The 20,421-nt window shown below is 39.3% G+C and overlaps 1 protein-coding gene across 1 annotated transcript; it reads right to left on the reverse strand.

Moving 5' to 3' along the window:
- Positions 1-217: 217 nt before the first annotated feature.
- CLNK (cytokine dependent hematopoietic cell linker) lies at positions 218-19,148 on the reverse strand. The gene is made up of 15 exons (XM_054172091.1): positions 19,140-19,148; positions 18,252-18,414; positions 16,492-16,559; positions 16,159-16,204; positions 12,669-12,697; positions 12,351-12,370; positions 10,844-10,972; positions 9,505-9,532; positions 8,223-8,241; positions 6,581-6,653; positions 5,400-5,440; positions 3,454-3,575; positions 2,997-3,074; positions 2,725-2,880; positions 218-364 (listed from the first exon to the last, which is right to left on the reverse strand). The coding sequence occupies exons 1-15, from the start codon at positions 19,146-19,148 to the stop codon at positions 218-220; spliced, it is 1,128 nt and encodes a 375-aa protein (XP_054028066.1).
- Between the last annotated feature and the right edge of the window lie 1,273 nt (positions 19,149-20,421).

A 20,421-nucleotide genomic window follows, 5' to 3' on the forward strand; every position in this document is an offset into this window, starting at 1 on the left:
GTTTAATACAGTGGAACATACTTGCATCCTCACGCTTAAAAGCAAGCTACAGGAATATGAAAAATAAAAATGGATTGGATCTGTATTCATAGAGAGAAATTTTGAGTGGAGCATTTAGAATGCTTCACAATATTATGGGGAGCTCCTCACTCAAGGGCTAATCTGTTGGTTTTTTTTATATTTGTGCTACTTCCAGCTGTACAACAGATGGGTTATGTTAAGGCACAAACCATCTTTGGTGTGGCTTGAAGGGATATGTGAGGTAGCACTGTTCTCGCTGGCTTCCTGATTTATCCTTTCCATCAATGAGCGTGATGGGAGTGTTCTTGTAGAAGTCAATGATCTCTTTCACAGAATTAAATTTCTGGGGGAAGAAGAAATATTTGTAATCAGTGCCTGAAGATGAAATTGCAGGATGGTTTTCTGTACCACGTTGAAAGACTTGCAAAAGACAGAAGTAGGTAATATTTTGCATAGAATTATGATTAGATTAGATGGAAGCAATCATGAAAGGAAGAGCACCAGATTTTAACCCTCTTATTTTCTTTGCCTCTTGTGTTGGAGAAGAGAGCTGGCTGCTCAGGGCAGAAAGGGGAGCATGTCAGCCCTGAGACTGCAGTATCCCTGTAACAGTTTGATGCCAGCTGTGATGATACAGTTGCTTCATCTTTTCAAAAGCTAAATAATGACTCACTTTATCAAAAGTTACACTTCATTTGCAGTGTGTGATACTTTACACTGCGAGTTTGTTTGTACATGAGAACTAATCAAGTTAATTGAAAATCTTCTTTGATGCTACAAAGTGTTACCAGATCAGAAACTACATGAAGAAAAATCAAAATTTGCAAGAGGATGTAGAAAACTTGGAACAATTAGATTTATGTGCAAGGAAAAACTTCCTTTTAGTGGATGAAAATAGAAAAAACGAGAGGTGAAAACTGCTGGAGAAAATCTTTAAGTACAATCAGGTGGGGAGAAGTGCAATAGGGCTGCACCTGTTTGTTGTTTTGGTTTCTGACTCTTGGCAGGTGAAGAGGGGCTGTTTAATTAGTCTAATTAAAGCAGCTGGTCTGCCTGCATTGCGTGCTACAAAATGGAGGAACAAAGGGTTTCCCTGTGGAGGGCCGGCACAGAATGCTCTGGAAAGTGTTTTCAGTAGGCGTTGGAAAACTACTGGCAGCAGTTTCACCCTCCTGAGGTAAGCACCTTAAGCAGCATGCAGCATTTGAGGTGACAGTTTTCAAGAAAGAGCATTTTTTGGGAGTCCTTTGAGACTACCTGAGATGGAAGTGGCTCTTCTGGGCAAGATCAGTACTACTGGTTGGTTGTAACTGCACGTGTGCATTGCACCCAGGTAATTCTGTTGTTGTGTCTGCTGCTGAGAATAATGCGTAGAAAAATAGGAGTTTATCATCTCTGTGGCTCCCTGCTACTACACAAAGCTGCCTAACAAAACAGTTCTGAACTTTTTTTTCTGTTGTGATGATCTATGGGAGGGTTTCTGTGTTAAAGAGAAACAATAATATTGAATAAGAAGGGCTTAAAAGTAGTACGATGGTTACAGATTTGTCCGTGTAGAGGTGAAATGTTAGTTGCTAACTAGGTGCTTGAATTCATTGTTCTGGAATTGTAAGTGCCTAATTTGTCCAGACCTACTGTTGAGGATACATACTTTCTGTGCTCAAGTTGGAACAAACAACAGAGTCGTGTATTTTGGTATTTCCTGAGATGCAGAGGGATTGTGTTCTCTTTCCTTTTAGCGCAATAAAAATTGTTTGTGTGAGTTATTCAGGGTAATTATGTAGGACTTCGTTTTGTTTTGGTTTGTGGCTTTTAAAAGTCTGCAGAAAAGTTTAGAAAGCATCAACATATGAAAGAACCATAATGGAAGATTCAGCTACAGAGGCTCTGCCACTTCAGTCTCATTTAGATAGCTAATAACCCTCACAGTAGGTTGTTGCTTTGGGGTTTTTTGCTGTGCAGCTGAGCATTCTTGAAATTGTTGGTTTGGTTTTGTGTTTTTCTTTTGTGAAAGCCATGCAGATCCTGTATTATTTAACCATATAGGTAGAAAAAGAATTAAGACTCTTAGAATGAATATGCAGTTTGATTTCATTCTATTAAAAACCCCATTGTTAATCTAAAGGGATTTTCTAATTGAACTTTCCTATAGCTGAAAGACTGATTGGTGGGGTCACACATTATTTAATTGCTTCTGAATATCCATGAGACCTTTTGTCTGGTTCCTCACTTTAAAGAAGGAAAAAAAAGCTAATTTCCCTTCTGCTGTATGAGACACACAGAAGAGACACTATAACAGCAGCAATAACAACTATCAGATATGTGGAGCTGTGTATATTTTGAAATATAACAAGTTAAAAAATGCTAAAATTACATACATACACCTAGAAAAAGGAATTTTCTTCCCCTTGTAATTTGTGGGTGCTGATTATTAGGTAGTAGAAGTATTATAAGGACTTTGGAAATTTTCACATTGATTGAAATCTGATTTTTGAGCACAGTGTGTAAAATTCAGGTCTAAATTGTTGTCTCGAAGTTAGTTGAAACTTTGAGACATACTTGAAATGAAGAGTATTATGAAAGAACCTTCAGTGAAACAGCAAGTTTGTTATGGGGGAGTTGGTAGCTTATCTTTACTATGAAGGACTTGTGAAGTGGGATATAAAAGCAATAAACTGCAACATCAGTTCTGATTTTGCTTACATCTTCTCCTCTGAGCCCTGTTCCCAGTGTGTATTGTTGGCTTTCCTCCAGAAAGCGTACTTGAATGTTGTATACTCTTCTTCCATAATAGACAACCAAAACATAAGGTTCAGCATTTGATTTCTTTGAACAATCTCTCACCAAGAATGTCTCATCCTGTAGGACACAGAAGGTATGGTTAGTTCACAACAGAGCTTGCAAGCCGTTGTGGATAGTTACAGATGTTTTCTCCAAGAGTTTACACTCAGAGTTTCCAGACAATTTGTACTTACAGTGTTTTCCTGTAAGAGTGCCTGCTCTGCTTCATGGCGATCGTATCCTCCAATGTACCATTCATACTTGCTTAAATCCTTTAATTTTTAACAGAGTGTAATCAGTGTACAGAAATGAACCACAGCTGACAGCAGCAAAAGCCAGAGGAAACAGATTGTATCCAATCTGCATTTAAAGCAAGTTTAGCACAGTTTGTGAAAAATAATTCTCTCTCTCTTGGGATGTCCTATTAAGAAATCTGAATCAAATTAGACACTGAAATTCGTATCCCTGGTTTCAAGCACTCGTATTAGACTGTTCTCAGGGGTGCTGAATGCCCACAGCTTTCAGACCATTTAACTTGGGAGAATGTTTCCAGTACACACCAGTTTTGGTGTGTGGGGGGTGTGTGCCCTGTACTGATAATCCTGCTTTCTAAAAACCTGTCTCCTCTGAAGAGAGGTGAGTTTTTTTTACCTGTTCAGTGGCTTGAGTAAGAGATTGCATTTCCTGTTTGCCTTGTGAAGGTTTGGATTTATTTTTGCGTGTTGAGTAGGGTGACCTCATCACTGACAGATTCTCTCCACTTAACGTGGACCCTGTAAAAGTAAATTGGGAAGGAAAAAAAGAGTTGTGTATTTTAGACTGAAGTTATAGTTTTGCTTTACCCTATTAGCTTGACTTAGCAAGCCTGAGAAGAGCATTTAGAGTTTAGGAATACAGTACTAGGATATTATTCCTTAAAACACAGAGCTGTCAGTTAGGAATGGCCTTGTGCTAAAGCAGCACCAGTGATTTCAGATTCATGCCCCATGAGGTTTAGCACATCAGTTTCTGGATGTGTTTTAATGGACATCACTGCCAGGTTCTTTTGCATGTTGCAAAATACTAAACTGTTAATGAAACAGCAATTGTGAAATGATAAATACAGGAAAGTGTTCTGCTTTCACCTTTTGAGCTTCTTTTATTTGTGTTGGATCACAGCTGCTTTTATGTTAGGTCATATTATATCCCTTTATTATCCCATTGTCAGCTAGCATTGTTTCTATCAAGCTGTTGAAACCTTAGAGGATTCAGAAGTTCTGCCATGCTGAGGAATGCCAGTCTGTTCTGTGCCTTGTTTCAATTAACAAATTTAGGGCCAAGAAGTGAGGTTGTTCTTGCATTAAGTAAAAGATGAAGGTGGAGGTCCCTAGCTGCATGTTCCTTTGTGCTGCTCTGCTGAGAAGGCAGCTAACTGAAGGAGCTTATGTAGCTAGAACTGTCCTCCCAAAGTCAATGTGATTTGTTTCCTGTAGATTTAATGCTGCTTTTTACCAGCTGGACCCAGCTTGCCCCAGCTCTGGAAAGTTGTATGAGCGCTGAGGATGAGGCAGGATCAGGAAGTGTGAGGTAATCTAAGAGGCTTGAGCTGAGTCTGATTGTGATGCAGTGGAAGCAGCTGAGAAAAGCAGGGACTTGCATATTCAATATGTAGGTCAAATGCAGTTTGTTTGCATGGGGACAAAAGGGTTAACTGAAGATAAACCCCATCATATCCTGCTCTACAACAGAAAGCATTCTGGTTTCATGCAGTGCTGGTGGGAGAAATGACCTAGTGTCTGTTGTAAATGAGAAAAATGTGATTATCAAAGGCTTCCATCTTTTCCTTCTGTTTGCTGTCATGAGAGCTGGTATTGTTTGCCAGAGCAGTATTTCATTATGTTTTATCTGTTCATGCTTTATCAGTTTAGTCTTTTTGTGCTCATATATCACATATGAAATAAAAGATCTTCCAAGTAATTTTTTTTTACAGAAGAATAATAGTTTGTTTCTCAGTTTCATGCATATGTGTACCATGCCCTCCTTTATAGCAGCAGCACGTTTGTTTCTAAGATAACTAGCAATGCCCACTGATCTCTGTAGACAAACAGCCATGATCTTCAGCAGGCAATCAGTCTGTCCAGAAATGGAATCATGGTTCCAAATGTAGCAGGGACCCCAGAGGGACATTGCTGATCTTCACCTGGATTTCAAGCCTTTCAGTGCTACCCTCTGATTGTGACCATCCAGACAATTCTTTATCCACTGAACAGTCCACCCATCAAATCTGTATCTCTCCAGTTTGGCAAGTTGGATGTTGTGGGGGCCTTGCAGAAGTCCAGATAGATCACATCCATAGATCATCCCTTGTCTACTGATGTAGTCACTCCACCATAGAAGGCCACTAGGTTGGTCAGGCAGCATTTGCATTTAGTGAAGCCCTGTTGACTGTCTTTGATCATCTCCCTGGCCTCCATGTGCCTTGTCAGTGCTTCTAGAAGGGTAAGAAATACCTGAAGTGAAGATGGCTAGGGGGCAGTAGAAACACAAAGGAATGTGGTTCTGTTTCTTACTCTTTATCCGTGCCTGGTTTAGTTTTCAAAGCAGTATGTGGTTCTTACCTGAGCTGCAGACATTTTTAGAGCTCTGTGCACACTGAAGGCTAGGAAAAAGCAACAAATGAAGGTAACATCAGAAAAGTATTTCTGTTAGTGGTGGTGTTTGAGTCAAATTGGAGAGCAATGCATAGCTGTGCTTTTACCCAGAATATCCTTTCATCTGCTTGTTGCAGCTTTGAGCCTTCCTGGCTTTTGGGTGCTAATTGTGTATTTAGCTGCTTTTGCCAGGTTTCTCTTCCATTATTTCACTGGTCACTTTGTAAAGTTACAGACTTTGGGGTTTTTTTTCACTCCACAATGGCAAGAGTTTCCTGTGTGGGGAGCACAATTTGCTTTGTTTGTTTTCACCCTGTTCTCTGCTAATTTCACCTGATGTTCCCAGCCCTATAGAAAGACTCAGGGAGCAGTTCCCTGCCCCTTTTGATTTTTCTAGACTGTTGCTGAGTACCCAGCTGGTGTCTTGTTATATTAATTAGAGTGGCTATACTGGGAAGAGCACCAACCTAATAGCTCACATAACCAAGCCACTGGTACCACACAAGAAGAAACAAAATACTGAGGAGGTCACAAATGCTGTGACATTTACTCCAAGACAATTTTCATCTTGGACAAATGCCATCATTATAAACAAGGCTAGATGAGAGATTCAGTATTTGTATAAGAAATGTTAACTCAGTCATACCCTTTCTACACTTTAGCCTATACTTTTTGTGTATGTAGTAATTTAAGAGGATATAGAGTTAAAAGCAACAGAAAACTTGTGTGTGCTAGAGAAGAAAAATGGGAACTGTGGCACATTTCTATGTAAGAATAATTTACCTTTGGAAGGACAAGTATGTATTCTATATGGAAACAGAAGGTAAGGGGGAAAGGAAATTCTGAGGCTGGAGATGGTAGAGCTTCTTTGTACAGTGTATTTAACATCCTAGCATGGAAAGTAAGGCAAAACTGTAACAGTAGTATCCTATTAGAGATAAAAGTTGAATGTGCCATTACAATGGCTTGAAAGCAATTCCCAGAGATGGTTCTTGTCATGCATCAGAGCAAACCATAATATATCACTACATGGCGTTAGAAAGTGATACCATGTTGCTTTTGTTGCATAGGGAAGTGTAATTTTCTAGGGCAAAACAGTTAGTCCTCAAAGCATCCAGTATGAAGTCATGAATTTTTTATGTTCCTACCTGGCTTCAGGGTGGTGTTTAGGTTGATAATGTGGTGCTCGAAAAGATTCAAGGTTCTTCCCCAAATCTGTAACTATTAAGAGCAAGAATTAAAAACTTGCTGTCAAAGTACATAGAAAAAGAAGTAGTATCTAGCAACTGCTGTCAAATAAACTGAATTTATCTATGGGGGTGAGAGATTTCATAGATTCATAGAGTGATTTAGGTTGGAAGGGACCTTAAAGATAAGTAGTTCAGGCTCCCCTGCCATGGGTAGGGACACCTCCCACTGGAAGAGGTCACTCAAGGTCTCATCCAGCCTGGCCTCGAACACCTCCAAGGGCCGCAGTCTCCCTCGACAGCCTGTTCCAGTGTCTCACCACCCTTGCTGTAAAGAATTTCTTCCTAAAATCCAGTCTAAATCTGCCCTGTTCAAACTTAAAGCCATTGTCTCTCATCCTATCACTGCAAGCCCTCATAAAAAGTCCCTTCACAGCTTTCTTGCAGGCCCCTTTCAGGTACTGGGAGGCCGTTGCAAGGTCTCCCCAGAGCCTTCTCTCCAGGCTGAACAGCCCCAACTCTCCCAGCTCAGTACAAAAACTGAACAGGCTGCAATCAGTCTGGCTTAAATGAGTCAGCTAATGAAACTATTTATACTGGTGCTGAACGTTACACGGTGGATGTTACAGGTTTTGCTGATGCTAAATATGGCTTAACATAATGATAAATAATGCAGAATTGTGTACTAGACATCTATGGAGGGTTCATAAATCCTTTTTATAGGACAGCATAAATAGGCTTTGAATATATTAATGCAGTCAATGCTATTTCTAGCTGAAAATCCAAAACCTCTGCCTTAATCTGCAAAAAATACATGCCAGAGGAAATGATGAGCTCGTTAACACAAAAGTGTAAACAGCAGAAAAATCACATAGCCTGTATCTATCTTCAAAGCATTTCAGAGGAAGATTTTAATTTCTCTTTTTTTTCCTCCCCTGAACCTCCATGCACACACTGAGGGGCTTAAACTTTTTTTTTTTTGAAGCTGTGTACTTCTCAAGAGTATTTTAAAACACATTTTTAAAACATGATATTAAAAAAACCCCACCAAACTACTTGTGGGTTGGTGTTTGGTTTTTCTTTTTAGCTTTACAAACCTAAAGCTTTAAAAAAAAGAAATCTTTATTTCAAAATTCTCACCCTCAAATTATGGGAGAGGAGCAGCAAGATGGAGAGAAGGGTGACCTTCTCTGTGCAGAACAGAGGAATCCAATCTTTTCAGGATATCCTTCCCTCAGTAATTTGGATTCCAGCACTGTTTATTCCCCTAGAGCCTTAAGACTTCTATTTGCTTAGAATGAATGTGAAACCCTAGTTCCCAAAATAGCTGTAGTTAAAACCTAGTTAAATTCCCTTTTTTTCCCTCTGCTACATCTTACACAAGTGTTGAGGCCACTCTAAATCTCTCTCTTCTTAACATATTGATCTGGGGCATGTCTCTTACTCATTTAAATACAGAGACAGCAAGCCTTATGCCACTTGGCAGGATAGATGTCTGGTTCCTATACTTGACTGCTTCACCTTAAATGTTAATGATAGAATATCTTGTTCTCCAAATATGAAGGGAAGATAACAAATTAATACTGTATTATTAAATACTAACCTTGTTGTCTTCCAGGTGCCTATATAAAATAACATAGACAGTAAATATTTCTCTTGATCTTACCATCTTGAATGTATCCCAAACAACCCAACTATGTTTTAATTTCAGAATACCTTGTAGACATTCAGTCATTAGTACTTGATCACTCTGTCAAAAACCCAAGGTGAATGCTGCAATGAGCACTGAGTTTTTAGGGGGACGAGTGAACATATGGCTCACTGCAATGATCACTGTTTCATGATGACTGTTGTCCATCAGTTTAACTTCCAATACCATTTTCCTTCATTGATCTGTATCAAATCGAGAGACTGACTCTGACTCAAAATACACTAGCCAAAGTTCAAAATCAGGCTCCTTAACTGGCAGTACAATTATTTTTACTGTTGTGGCAGATACTTCATGCAAAATCACAGTGTGCAACATCTTAATTCACCTCATGTTACAAAGAAGTGAATGATAGATGTCTAGAGATCAGAATTTGACTCAGAGTTTCACTGCATCTCTGTATTATTTTGATTCACATGGGAACAGTAATTTGAATTGTTAATCCAAATTGTTGCTTTGAAACACACAAGACTGTAGGACATTAATATTAAAGAGAAGAATTTTTCAATCTGAGCTTGCACCTTAAGTATTCCTTAAGAGTTACTCTCCCAGCAATGTTTTCCCATTGCTTAGAAGTTCACAGGTTGGGAGGGACCTAGGCAGGTCTCTAGTGTTAGCTCCTACTTAAAGCACAGTGAACTATGAGATGAGACCTTGGCTCAGAGCTCTGACCAACTGCATCTGGCAAACCTCCAGTTTCAGAGCCTTTTTGGTCAGCTTGTTCCAACAGCATCATTAGAATCACAGAATGATAATTACTTTCTTCATTTTTTTTTCTTTCTTATTTCTAGTTACAGCCTCTCTTGTTTCACGTTCATTGCTTCTTGTACCCCCACTATGCATTCTGTAAAGGTGCCTTGACAGTCATCTCATGGGCACTGTCTGGCTGCTATGGGGCTACCCTAGAGCCATCTGCTCTCCAGCCAAAAGGATATTTGGGAAGGCAGCTTTACTCTGTATGTATGTTTTCATTTCTGCAGGCAACTTCAGGAACTTACCTGCCATTCCAGAAGTAATGATGTTGAAAATTAAAGAATGATACATTTATGATCCAAAGCTGATATGGTTCTTATAGTATTTTTACCTAATAGGTTAAAATTCTCTTACATGAGAGTCTGTGCAGTCATGGGTTGTATATGGTTTTATGATCCTAATATATACAAAGATGATTACTTACTTCATTTAGTTCCTTAACAGATAGATGCCTGGAAAAGAAAGAATTATATGTAAGACATTTCCTTATAGTAAAATAAAAACCACTGAGTACTTAAATACTTTGATTGCATCATCACTGAAAATTAACAGCCCTTGGTAAGGGAGGGATTTTATTACTACTATAGAAATTCAGAGGCTAGTTATTTCTCTGCATAAATTATTTGCAGGAGAAGGATATGGGATTCCATAAAAAACAAATAGCATCCACTGAATTCATTATGGTAAATGAGAAAAGTCTTTGTTAAGGATTCATTCTGGGGTGAGGGGAGAAGAGATGTGGATGATGATTAGCTTTCTTCAACACTTTTCATCTCGTACTATAAAGTTGTCACTAATTTTAAAGTCACTATAAATGGAGCTAAGTCTCTTGAAGACTAAGGAGTTTCAAGAATGAAACTTTCAGAGAAGCAAATGTAGAGGAAAGTAGGTGTAAACCAGGAGAAGAGGAATGGAGGATGCTGCTCACGGTCCTGATTCACATAGATGTTCAATTATTCTTCTGTTTTCTCCTGATACATCTGATCAACTGAAACACTTCCTTTTCTGAGGAGGTTTGTCAGAAACTACTCTTACCCTACAAATGGATGAGGTATTGATGCCAACATCATTTGCTAGATGTGCTGTGTATCATGAACACTCATAGAAAACCCTGGGAGCTATTTTTCAATGCTTCTTCAGCAAGAAGGGCTCTCCTCCTTGTGCTGAAACTACTACCACGGAGGGTTAAAGAGACAAGAAATTTGGGGATGATCTATTAGTGTGAAGTTTCAGGAAGGCTAGGAGAAGGGAGAGGAACTGTTTGGGGTTTGGATAGTTGGAGGAGGGCACAATGGAAAGGGCAAGAAATGACTCAGGCAGGATTCATTGGTCTCATGGGCTGGAGCAAGGCTACAGACTGGTCATTTATTTTGCTGAACACAACACCCGTGGGATGTGTGGTTTTGTATCTGGTGCAGTCTGCATTTCTCCAGCTGTACTAAGCAAGTGCCATTTTCTTTTACTTAGAAGTGGTTGCAAGCCTGCTAAATGTTAGTAGGACAAACCTTAAACAAAACCTTCATGAAAGTTTTCCTTTCTTTTCTATTCCTTTAGTTCTTTACTACTCTCTGGCATTTTTTCCTTGAAAACCTGCTGGTGTCATGTTACATGTAACACCACTTCTCTCAATTGCTCACAGCTGTCCAAAGAGTAACTTATTTTTCTTCAGTAAAAAGAGAGGTGCAATGGAGGTTAAGTTTTGTGGTTTGACTGGGGAGAATGTTTCGGTCCTTGGAGAAGGAGGATGAGGAACACAGCTGTACCTTGTGACTTTTGCCGACGCTGGAAAGGTGTGAGCTTGGCTGAGTGCCTTCCTTGTCTGAAGGAGCTGGCTGCTTATCTGGGGCTCTGGAGGAAGTGGCTGATACTGCTTTGGAAGTGTCTTCAGAGGCCTAGAGAAGTCAAAGGAGAAGGTGAAGAACTCTGAAGGAACACAGGCGGTGCAGGGACTACTACAAGTACAAGCCCAAAAAGTAAAACACTGGAATTTTGCGAGGCATTTCAATGTATTTGTGCTGAGCTTAGTTCAGGTGCAGGAGCTTCTTGGGGCTCTTCAATTATAATAGTGATTCTGGATAATATTCTACATGTGCAAGACATTGCTGTACTGTGGTACATGCCATTTGATGCCAGTGTGTGCCCAGTACTGCTCTCCAGTGCTGATGCACCTGGGTGGATGTGAATGTGTATAAGGCCCAGCCAGGGACCACACTGAAGTTCAGACACAGGAAAAAGTACTTTTCCTCCCAGAAAACTCGCATCTTAACACATACCCAGTGTGTTCTAGCAGATGTAGGCATGCTGCCTGTGCTCTGAGACCAGCCAGTACCAGCCCAGTTCCAGCTGGAAGCTTGGGTACATAAGGCTGGAAGAGCATCCGTGCAGCACTGCTGAACTGCCCTTCAGTGGTGGGCTCCTGGGGAGCAAACTTTGTGCATTTCCTGGTACAGACCAAAAGTAAGTTAGATGAGAGAATAAAGAACCACTATTACCATCGTAATACAAATGGAAATAAATGGGGACATTTTCTGGAATAATGGAACAAGAATGTTCTGTTTTTCTGTGCTTTTACATAAGTTTTGGATTTGTGAAACTATACTGTCCTTTTGTGCTTTTACCTCATATTTAAGGAATAATCTCAATATGTCTGTAATGCTGGTTATATTTTTATAGCTTGTAGAGCAGTCAGTGTAGGCATGGAGCTTGTCAGTCCTGCATGACCCTTTGGAAGGATGTCTTAGTTGTTACAGTTAATTTGGTATTGAGAAGGTCAAGAAGAGATTTCACTTTTTGTTTGTGAGCATACCATAAAAAATACATTCCTGGAACAGAGCTTGCTCCATCTTCCATGGGAATAAGCAGCAATATTTGAGTTGATTACTATGGACATGGTTTAGATTTGTAGCAAAAAAATATTGGCAGAAAGATTTAAGAGACAATGAAGTCAATATTACCACAGTGAATGGAACCTAAGACAAAAGTGATGCAAATTAATGGAAGATTCCCACCCCCCAAAACCCCCACCCCCCAACAAGTTACATCTGGGTTCAACAAGATTCCAGGTTTTTGACTTGGTTGAAGGTTCATCCAAATTGATACTGAACATGCAGGCTTAGAGTTCCTGCTCCGAACACTTATGGCTTATGCTTTGTTCTCCTTAATTTCCTGTTAGAACCTAAGAAAGCAATGAGCAGTGTAGATGAATGTTAGTGTTCACTAGCACTGAACACCCTGAGCAGTGCAGGTAAGCCAGCTCTTCAGTGACCTTACCGTGGGGGAGGCACAGGCTCCTGGAAAAGAAAAGAAAAATCTGTGTAAACTTTCCCCCTTGTTTTACTAAGAGAAATGTGAAGAGTGTAGTCTAAGCAGACATGGCTGTGTCATCAAAGGGTTTATGTACTTTAACACTCCTAACATCGAGCTTTAATATGCCTTTTTAAAATCACTGAGGAATAGAAGACATCTACATAAACCATGAATGCAAGTGAGTGAGACAATGTGGGATGGCAGATAAGAGTTCTCTTATCCTTTAGGTAGTACTAAATGGCAAAATGACCTGGAAAAATTTTGATGAGAGATTCTCCTTACCTTGTGTCCATGTTTTCTCATCTTTTCTCCTATAAATAATAATGAATAATTAATAGAGTGATACACATATATAGTTTATTCTAGTATGATTGTTATTCTTATTGATAGTCTAGCCCCATCCCCCTCTGCCCTGGCTGTACTTCCAGAACTCTTTGCTCTAAAGTCATGTTGCTGTCCCCTTAGAATGCATCCTGCCTATCACACCTGTGTCTCCATAACTTTGCTACTGGATGGGGACTACTAACATATGTGAACCTAAAAGAAGCTTGAGTCTTTGAAGGGTCAGGGGGAGATTGTTGTGTGTGGGAATGGAAGCAAGTCGCAGGCTCTAGACCTGAGACAGGTTACTCAAGGGTGTATTTTTTAGGCTGGATGTTAGGAAGAAGTTCTTCATAGAAAATGTGATTGGCTGTGAATGGGCTGCCCAGGGAAGTGGTGGTGTCACCATTACTGGAGGTGTTTAGGAAGAGACTGGATGGGGTGCTTGGAGCCATGGTTTAGTTGATTAGGTAGTGTTGGATGATAGGTTGGACTCGATGATCTCCAAGGTCTCTTCCAACCTGGTTAATTCTTTTCTATTCTGGTAGCTGTTCTGAATGGAGCTTATTGGAAGCAGAATGAATTTTGTTCGATCTGCACTTAATTTAGCCTTTCTTAACGATGGATTACATGGTTTCAGGCACAACTTACAATCATATATGCTTGTCTCCATATAATACTCAAGACTAAGTCTAGTTAGATAATTATGGCTATCGTAGAAGCATTGAAGATACTGTAGGCAATAAATCTTTCTAGTATCACTCACATTCTTTTCATAAGAGGCAACTAAGAGCAAGTTAAAGAAGGGGAAAAAATGAAGCATTTTTATGTTGGTTCTTTCCAGCCTGAATTATAAAAGAATGGAAATTAAAGAATCATCATGATATATAATAAACCAGTGAACTTTGATTTCTTCCTTTGTTCAGAATGAAACATTTGAGGGTGATGTTTATTTAGGTATTGTTCAGAGACTATCTATGCATATCAAGTTGTTTGGGATGCCTTTTTTTTTTTTTTTTAACCTGTTTTGAATAAAAGTGTATAAAAATCTCAAGAAATGATGAAATTAAATATTTTAGTTTGAAGCTTATGAAAATATGACGGATTATTTCAATGATCAGAGGGCATCTTACTAATTCTTCCCCCCTGTCCCCTTACTCTATTGAAAAGTTTTACATAAATTGTACATATTGAAGTCCAAACTCTAATGTAAAGAGAGATGCCATCAACTTAAGTTTTCCTTTAACTATGACAAATTGCTGTGAATAAAAATAATGGTAGCTTAAAGGTTTAACGATGCTAGAAAATACCTGTTGGAAAAGAAGTAATAATCTTTTGTGCTGTTTGTGCCATCTTGTGGCAAAGCCACCTCATAGCACTGAGCATGACAATGTTAAGATACATTTAGTAACAGTGTACTACTTACTTAAAACCAGCAGGGTGCTTAATAAGCACTCTTAGCTCAGAAGGCACTAAAAAAATGTGTACAAGTTGCATTCTCAAACTGAAATTTCATTTCCCTGTCTGCACTGCCTTTGGTTCATCTCTCTGAACTCCACACAAGTCTCATGGAGGCAGACAAACATGTCAATACAACCTACTAAATCCTGGTGCCCCTTGAAGCTTTCTCTAAATTGCCAAACTGTCAGTGGGACTCTGCCTACTGTTTTCTGCAGATTTTGAAGCTGGCTTATTAAAACTTCTCTCAGTTCAGCATATTTTGCAACCTACGTCAGGGTTTACGCACAGGATTCGACCTAACCTTGTGTTTTGCAAACTTTATGGTGCTTGCTTTCTCCTACTCTCTAGAAATTATTTGGTTCTGTGTTTTATCTTATAGAATGAATTTAAAGGGGAGAAACCCAAACCCAACAACTTTGTTTTGCATGGAATTCTTTGCATTGTTTGATCAGCCAGAAAAAAGTAGAATAGTTACACTCTGAAAATCAGCTGTTACAGCAAGCATAGAAAGGATCATATTTTCCTGGCTTGGCAGTTATTGACCATATTTAGCATATGATTCAAAGATTTGAAATTTAGAAGAGAAAAACCAAACAAAACACCAATTTCTTTTCAAGATGAATCAGATACTTAATCCTCTAGTAGTTAATTTGAGCTATTACTATGGCTAAAGTATATAAAGTGTAGAGAAGTATGTAGAAAATTACTTAAATATAATCTTGTGGTTGAGTAAAACCATCAATTAAAGGTTTTAATAGTTGGACACTACATTAGAGTCTTGAAAAATAAGATAGCAGCCTGCCTCTGACTTCACCACAAGAAAGAATAAACAAAAATTAAAGGCACATTTGGGGTTCAAAACTATGGGATTTTGAAGCAAATTTACCACTAAAGGTAAAAGTAGTGGAGGTAAACAAAAATGCTAGGTCATATTTATTTATATGATTAGGAGGGGAACATTGCCAGCTAGCATTTGTAAATAGTCACTAGAAAATGTAAACTCTTAATTGCTGAAGTTGATTTAAAAATAGTGATTAGATTATGCTTCATGATGGATTCATACAAAATACCTGAGAAGGCTTGGGAGCCACAAATCATGAGATCATGAGAAGGGAAGTAAATCATAGCAGGGATCTTGCAGCCCTTTGTGGGGAACAAAGGGGATGTTTGTGGGGATGTTGACTTGCTGGAACGTGTCTCAGAGAAAAGCAACAAAGTTGGTGAGGGGTTTGGAACACAATCCCTATGAGGAGAGGCTGAGGGAGCTGGGGTTGCTTAGCTTGGAAAAGAGGAGGCTCAGGGGAGACCTTATTGCTGTCTACAACTACCTGAAGGGAGGTTGTAGACAGGCAGGGACTGGTCTCTTCTCCCAGCAACCAGCACCAGAGCAAGAGGACACAGTCTCAAGCTGTGCCAGGGGAGGTTCAGACTGGATGTTAGGAAGAAATTCTACACAGAGTGATTTGCCATTGAAATGTGCTGCCTGGAGAGGTGGTGGAATCGCCATCATTGGAGGTGTTTAGGAGGAGACTTGATAGAGTGCTTGATTGCATGGTTTAGTTGATTAGGTGGTGTTGGATGATAAGTTGGACACAATGATCTTGAAGGTCTCTTCCAACCTGGTTTATTCTAGTCTAATTCAGGAGACTCAGGCCCCCCACACCTATGCTTATGCCCTTATAATGTAGGGAAAATAAAACCCTTATTTTTCAGTTTAATGTCTTCCCCCCCCCCCCCCCCCCCCCCCCCCCCTTGAGAAAGTGGGACCTCAGATAAAATATGTATGTCCTTTTCTGAATAATTACTCTGATTTTTAGATAGTTGAAACAGTATTGCAGAATTTGCAGCATGATTATTTTGGAAAGCAGCTGCTGCTCTGAGAACCCTGCCTATTCTGTCATCTGCTATCTCTGCTTATGTACAAAAGCTAAATAGGGAAGCAACAATTTCTATTTCTGATTGCAGGAATGGGTTGACTTTGTTATTGTACCTTTAACACTCGCCATGCTCCTCCCTTCTGTAACAGACGTGTGTTTCTGTTAATAAAGCAAAACAAAGAGGTGATGTTAGTCATCATACTTGAAATTTTGACTAGTGGAAATGTCACTGCTCCTGGCTGGGATGCCTCTAACACTTGAGAGATTCCCAGCAGTCAAAAACTGAAAGCAAGTGGTGAGGATGTTGGCACAGAGTGAAACAGGAACAGCTCCCAGGAACATGTGTGATCTTGTACAAGGGAATATTGTGTGGCTGAGGCACCTAACTTTCAATGATGCTACAGAAAAGGGGAAATCAGCGACTAGGGTTTAAGATCTTTACGTACAGCTGAGTATTGAGCGTGCTGGCTGTTCGTCGGGGAAGTGGTACCTGAAGGCCTTAAACAACGTTTATCTGTAAAAGAGGAACAAAAAGCAAGCCTGAGTAATTCGGTGATAGTGCCTTATGAGAAGAAGAGTTTTTAATGGTCACAAAATATTTTACAGGGCAGATCTTGCATTTCAATCTCTTCCAAACTTAACCATCTTTTAGTAGCTGCAGTGAGCATGACTCTGGTAATAGCTTTATTATGGTTAACCTCCTTGGGATTAAAAGAGAAAAGCCTTCAGAAGCTGGTACACAGTTATTTGACCTAAACTGAACAGATTACTAAAACTTGTTTTCATCTGAAGCATTGCTCTTGTGGACACCATTGTGTCATTCTGGGTTAGCAAGGGGTGTGAGGAAATCTACTCTCTAGAGAACTTTGTGATTTTTGCTATAGGCATTAATAAACACTGCACCCCTGGCCATCGGAAAGAAATGCACCGGTTGTAGACTAGCATATCTTCTTGAGTCATTAATTTTATATCTCCAGGGCACTGTTATTTGTCTAGGAAAGATGGAAAAAGGGATTTTAGCCTTGAGTTTTGTCATTCTGAAATACATTTGCAGACCTTTGGCCACTCTCATATCCTGCCACATTATAGTTACTGGGCATAACACGCAGGCAGAAAGCAGCTTTTGGTTTTAATGTGTTCTCCTTGACATCACAAAACAAAAATGGTATTGTTTTGGTATGTCTTATATAAACAACAAATGATGCTGAGTGGAAGTCTCTACTAACCAGGATGAAAACAGTATTTAGAATTTGTTTCAGATTTCCAAGTGAATCTTTGAATGATGATAATGCAGAATTTCTGGATGCTCAGACTGGCTTTGATCTCACACACTGATACATTTTCTCACATTAGAAGCCATCCATTTGTGTAGACATCAAACTAACTCCCAACAAAAATCAGCAGAAAAATCTGTGCTGACTTTGATGTGAGCCAGAGCAAGCTTTCATGAGCCTATTGATTGTGATATATTTTCAGATATTTTTGGTTTCTGGTTTCCATTTTCCCTTGTCTAGGGTTTCCCCTGCAGATTTTTAATGATTTAAAACCTCCACAGAGTGTTTATAATGGCTTCCAGCAATGGATTGCTAGGATGATATTTCACTTCCGTAAACAGGATATTAATTGACTCTGTTTGTTTGGGTGTTAAATGTGACTTAGAATGGCTTTAGTAAACCCAAACTTGATTAATGCAGCTGTCATGCAAGGTTAAGAATGCCTGAGAAATGCACTCAGAGTAATTGCCTATTACTGCTGTTGAAAGCAGCAGAGAATGCTTTTAAAAAGCATACCACATTTCTTCATCTGCAAATTATCAGCTGGAGGAAAGTTTCACGTGTTATTTAATGTTTTCCATCTTAAAGGTTTCTAGGCTAAAATAGCAGTGGGCCTTTCTGAAATGGTTGTGGGCTTGACTAATCAGTTTCTTGGGCATTCCAGGTGGAGTGGGGTCCTAGAATCTCTCCCGTGAAGATATTAAAATTACAAAAGTAGCATGTAATTATAAATGGAACATAATCTAACAGAAATAAGGATGACTGCTGAACATGAAGAATCAAGCAAAACTCTTCTCTTGTTCCTGTCCACCAGTGTGTTGGTTCTCAGATGAACCACTTCATTTTAAAAAGTATCTGGACTGAAAACACCAAGTCTGTACTGCTGCTTTTTTACCTCTAGGTTTGGCTCTGTTTCCACAGACAAAAATTACCTGCATATTCAGATTCTTGTATAGGTTTGGCAGGAAGGATTCTCAAAGCATGGATGGCCTCCAGCGTCGTAGAACTTACAGTCTCATAGTCGCCTTCTTCCTCCTCAGATACATTGGATGAAGATTGTATGTCAGCCTTGCCCTCCCTTGTCAAATCTTTGTTCTGGGTAGAGGAGGAGATGCGCAGTTTAGTTCACGGTTAATTTCAGATTTGGAAATCTTTGAATAGCAGAAGCAGACATTTTTGGTGCACAGGAATAATTCTGATGGAAATTGAAGGGTTGGAAAGTAGCTTTTCAAGGGTTTTGAGAATCTAAGGTTTTGATTTAGCTCAATAAAACAGTTGTTTGGGAGACAGTTTGGGTATCTCTGAGTGTGGCCTGTCACCATTGAGAATATGCTGAGTGTTTAATTTTATGGTCACTGCAGACATTTGAAACTGTGCTTTTCATTATCATATTATCCATGTGGTATTTGTATTGTACTGACTGTGTACATATGTTGCTTGCAAGGGTATGTTAACTCACTCATCACGAATGCCACTTTTGAAAATGAAAACATGCACTGCTCTGGGGAAATTGTGCTAACAAATGTGAAGTTCAAGTGAATGCCATAGTGAGTATCTTGAGTCCACAGGAGTATTTTCTGGAGTCCTGCTTCACCTCTCATGCTCACTAGTCACATGCTGGAACATAACTGCTGGCTTCCTTCATGAGAAGATATGCATAAGCAGTGCAGAGCTGAGATCACTGCTGAGGATTCCCAATGTCTTTGTAAGTCATATTTTGCTACCGGAGACTGTGTAGGCACAGCCACACACCTGGGTCTTCCTTGATGTTTGTTTTACTCTCTTCTTGAACTCCTTAGCAATGAGGAATCAATAGCTACCTGAGGCATCTTCCACTAGTTAACTGTCCCATCAGTTCAGACTTTTGAGCACTACAAATTAAACCAATTTGTTTTACCCTGCAAGGACACTACAAAAACTGATTACAATCCACTTGATTTCAACCTTTATTACCCTTAATGCCTATAATTCTACTTCCTTTTAGTCTTCTCACTAAGCAGGTTCAACACTTTTAAGGCTTTCCTGAGCTGTCAACTAGCTTAAAAGATTCTGAACCTTGTATCTCCAGCGTAACTTTCCTGTAATTCTCTCCAGAATAATATCAAGCAAACCTTCAAGAATTGTTCTTGGCAGTACTTTTCAGGGTCAAGTTTGCAGTTTTAGAATAGTACATTTAAAAAAAACCCAAAAACAAACCACCACCACAACCTGGCTAGACCCCTGCAGGAAACCTGGGATTTCAGGCTCTTCTGCATAACCTCTCCCAGTTCAGTAACAGACTAGTGTCAGCTGAGCTGAGGGTGGATATTTTTTTTTCAACCAACTGTGCAAACACTTCACACTTTGTTATCTAGACCAGGTTTGTACTTGTGAGACTGGGAGCTGTCAAAGACCTAACAAAATTTGAGGGATATCACATCTACTGTTTTCTTTCTCCTCATTATGGCCTTATTTCTGCTGAGAAGGCTGTTTAGAGGAGTTGGTGAGATGTTCTTCATGTTCACATTAGCAATTTTTTTTTTTTTACATAGTCAGACTTTTCATTTCCAAAAGATGCTTTCAGACTGACCTTGCTTAATAGTCTCTCCTGTTATCCAATAAACCCTCTTGTAAGAAACTGAAGTTACTACTGTTCTTTTCCATTGATTTAAGAAGTCAGAACTCCTTGGAGAGTTCCTAAAGATGATCAATTAATGTGTCAGAAATTACTTGAAACTCTTCCTTAAGTGCTTTTAGCATAAGTAAATATTCTGTCTGTTCTTTCCCTGTTCTGCTCTGCACCATTACTTCTGTCTAGTTGGAATAAATTCCATATAGTACTTGATTGTAATTAACCTTTCTATGAAACCTGAAGCGGCCAAAGTATTGATTGCATCAACCTTCTTTAGTCATCCTTTACATGTTCAACTTGTTTATTAAGCAACAGACTCTGCTTGCTTTTCTTCTTTCTCTCATTTATAAGGTATTTCCAGTCTTCTTGCACACGTGAGCTGAAACTCAAAAGCAGCTTTTTGCTACAAATGAGAAGACATTTCAATGTGTACTCATAGCTTTTCATCTTTCTTTTGAGTTGGTTGCCTACTAAGCCTAGAGTTTTAGGAC

The sequence above is a fragment of the Dryobates pubescens genome, chromosome 23 (genome assembly GCF_014839835.1).
Source record: "Dryobates pubescens isolate bDryPub1 chromosome 23, bDryPub1.pri, whole genome shotgun sequence".
NCBI classification, from domain to species: Eukaryota; Metazoa; Chordata; class Aves; order Piciformes; family Picidae; genus Dryobates; species Dryobates pubescens.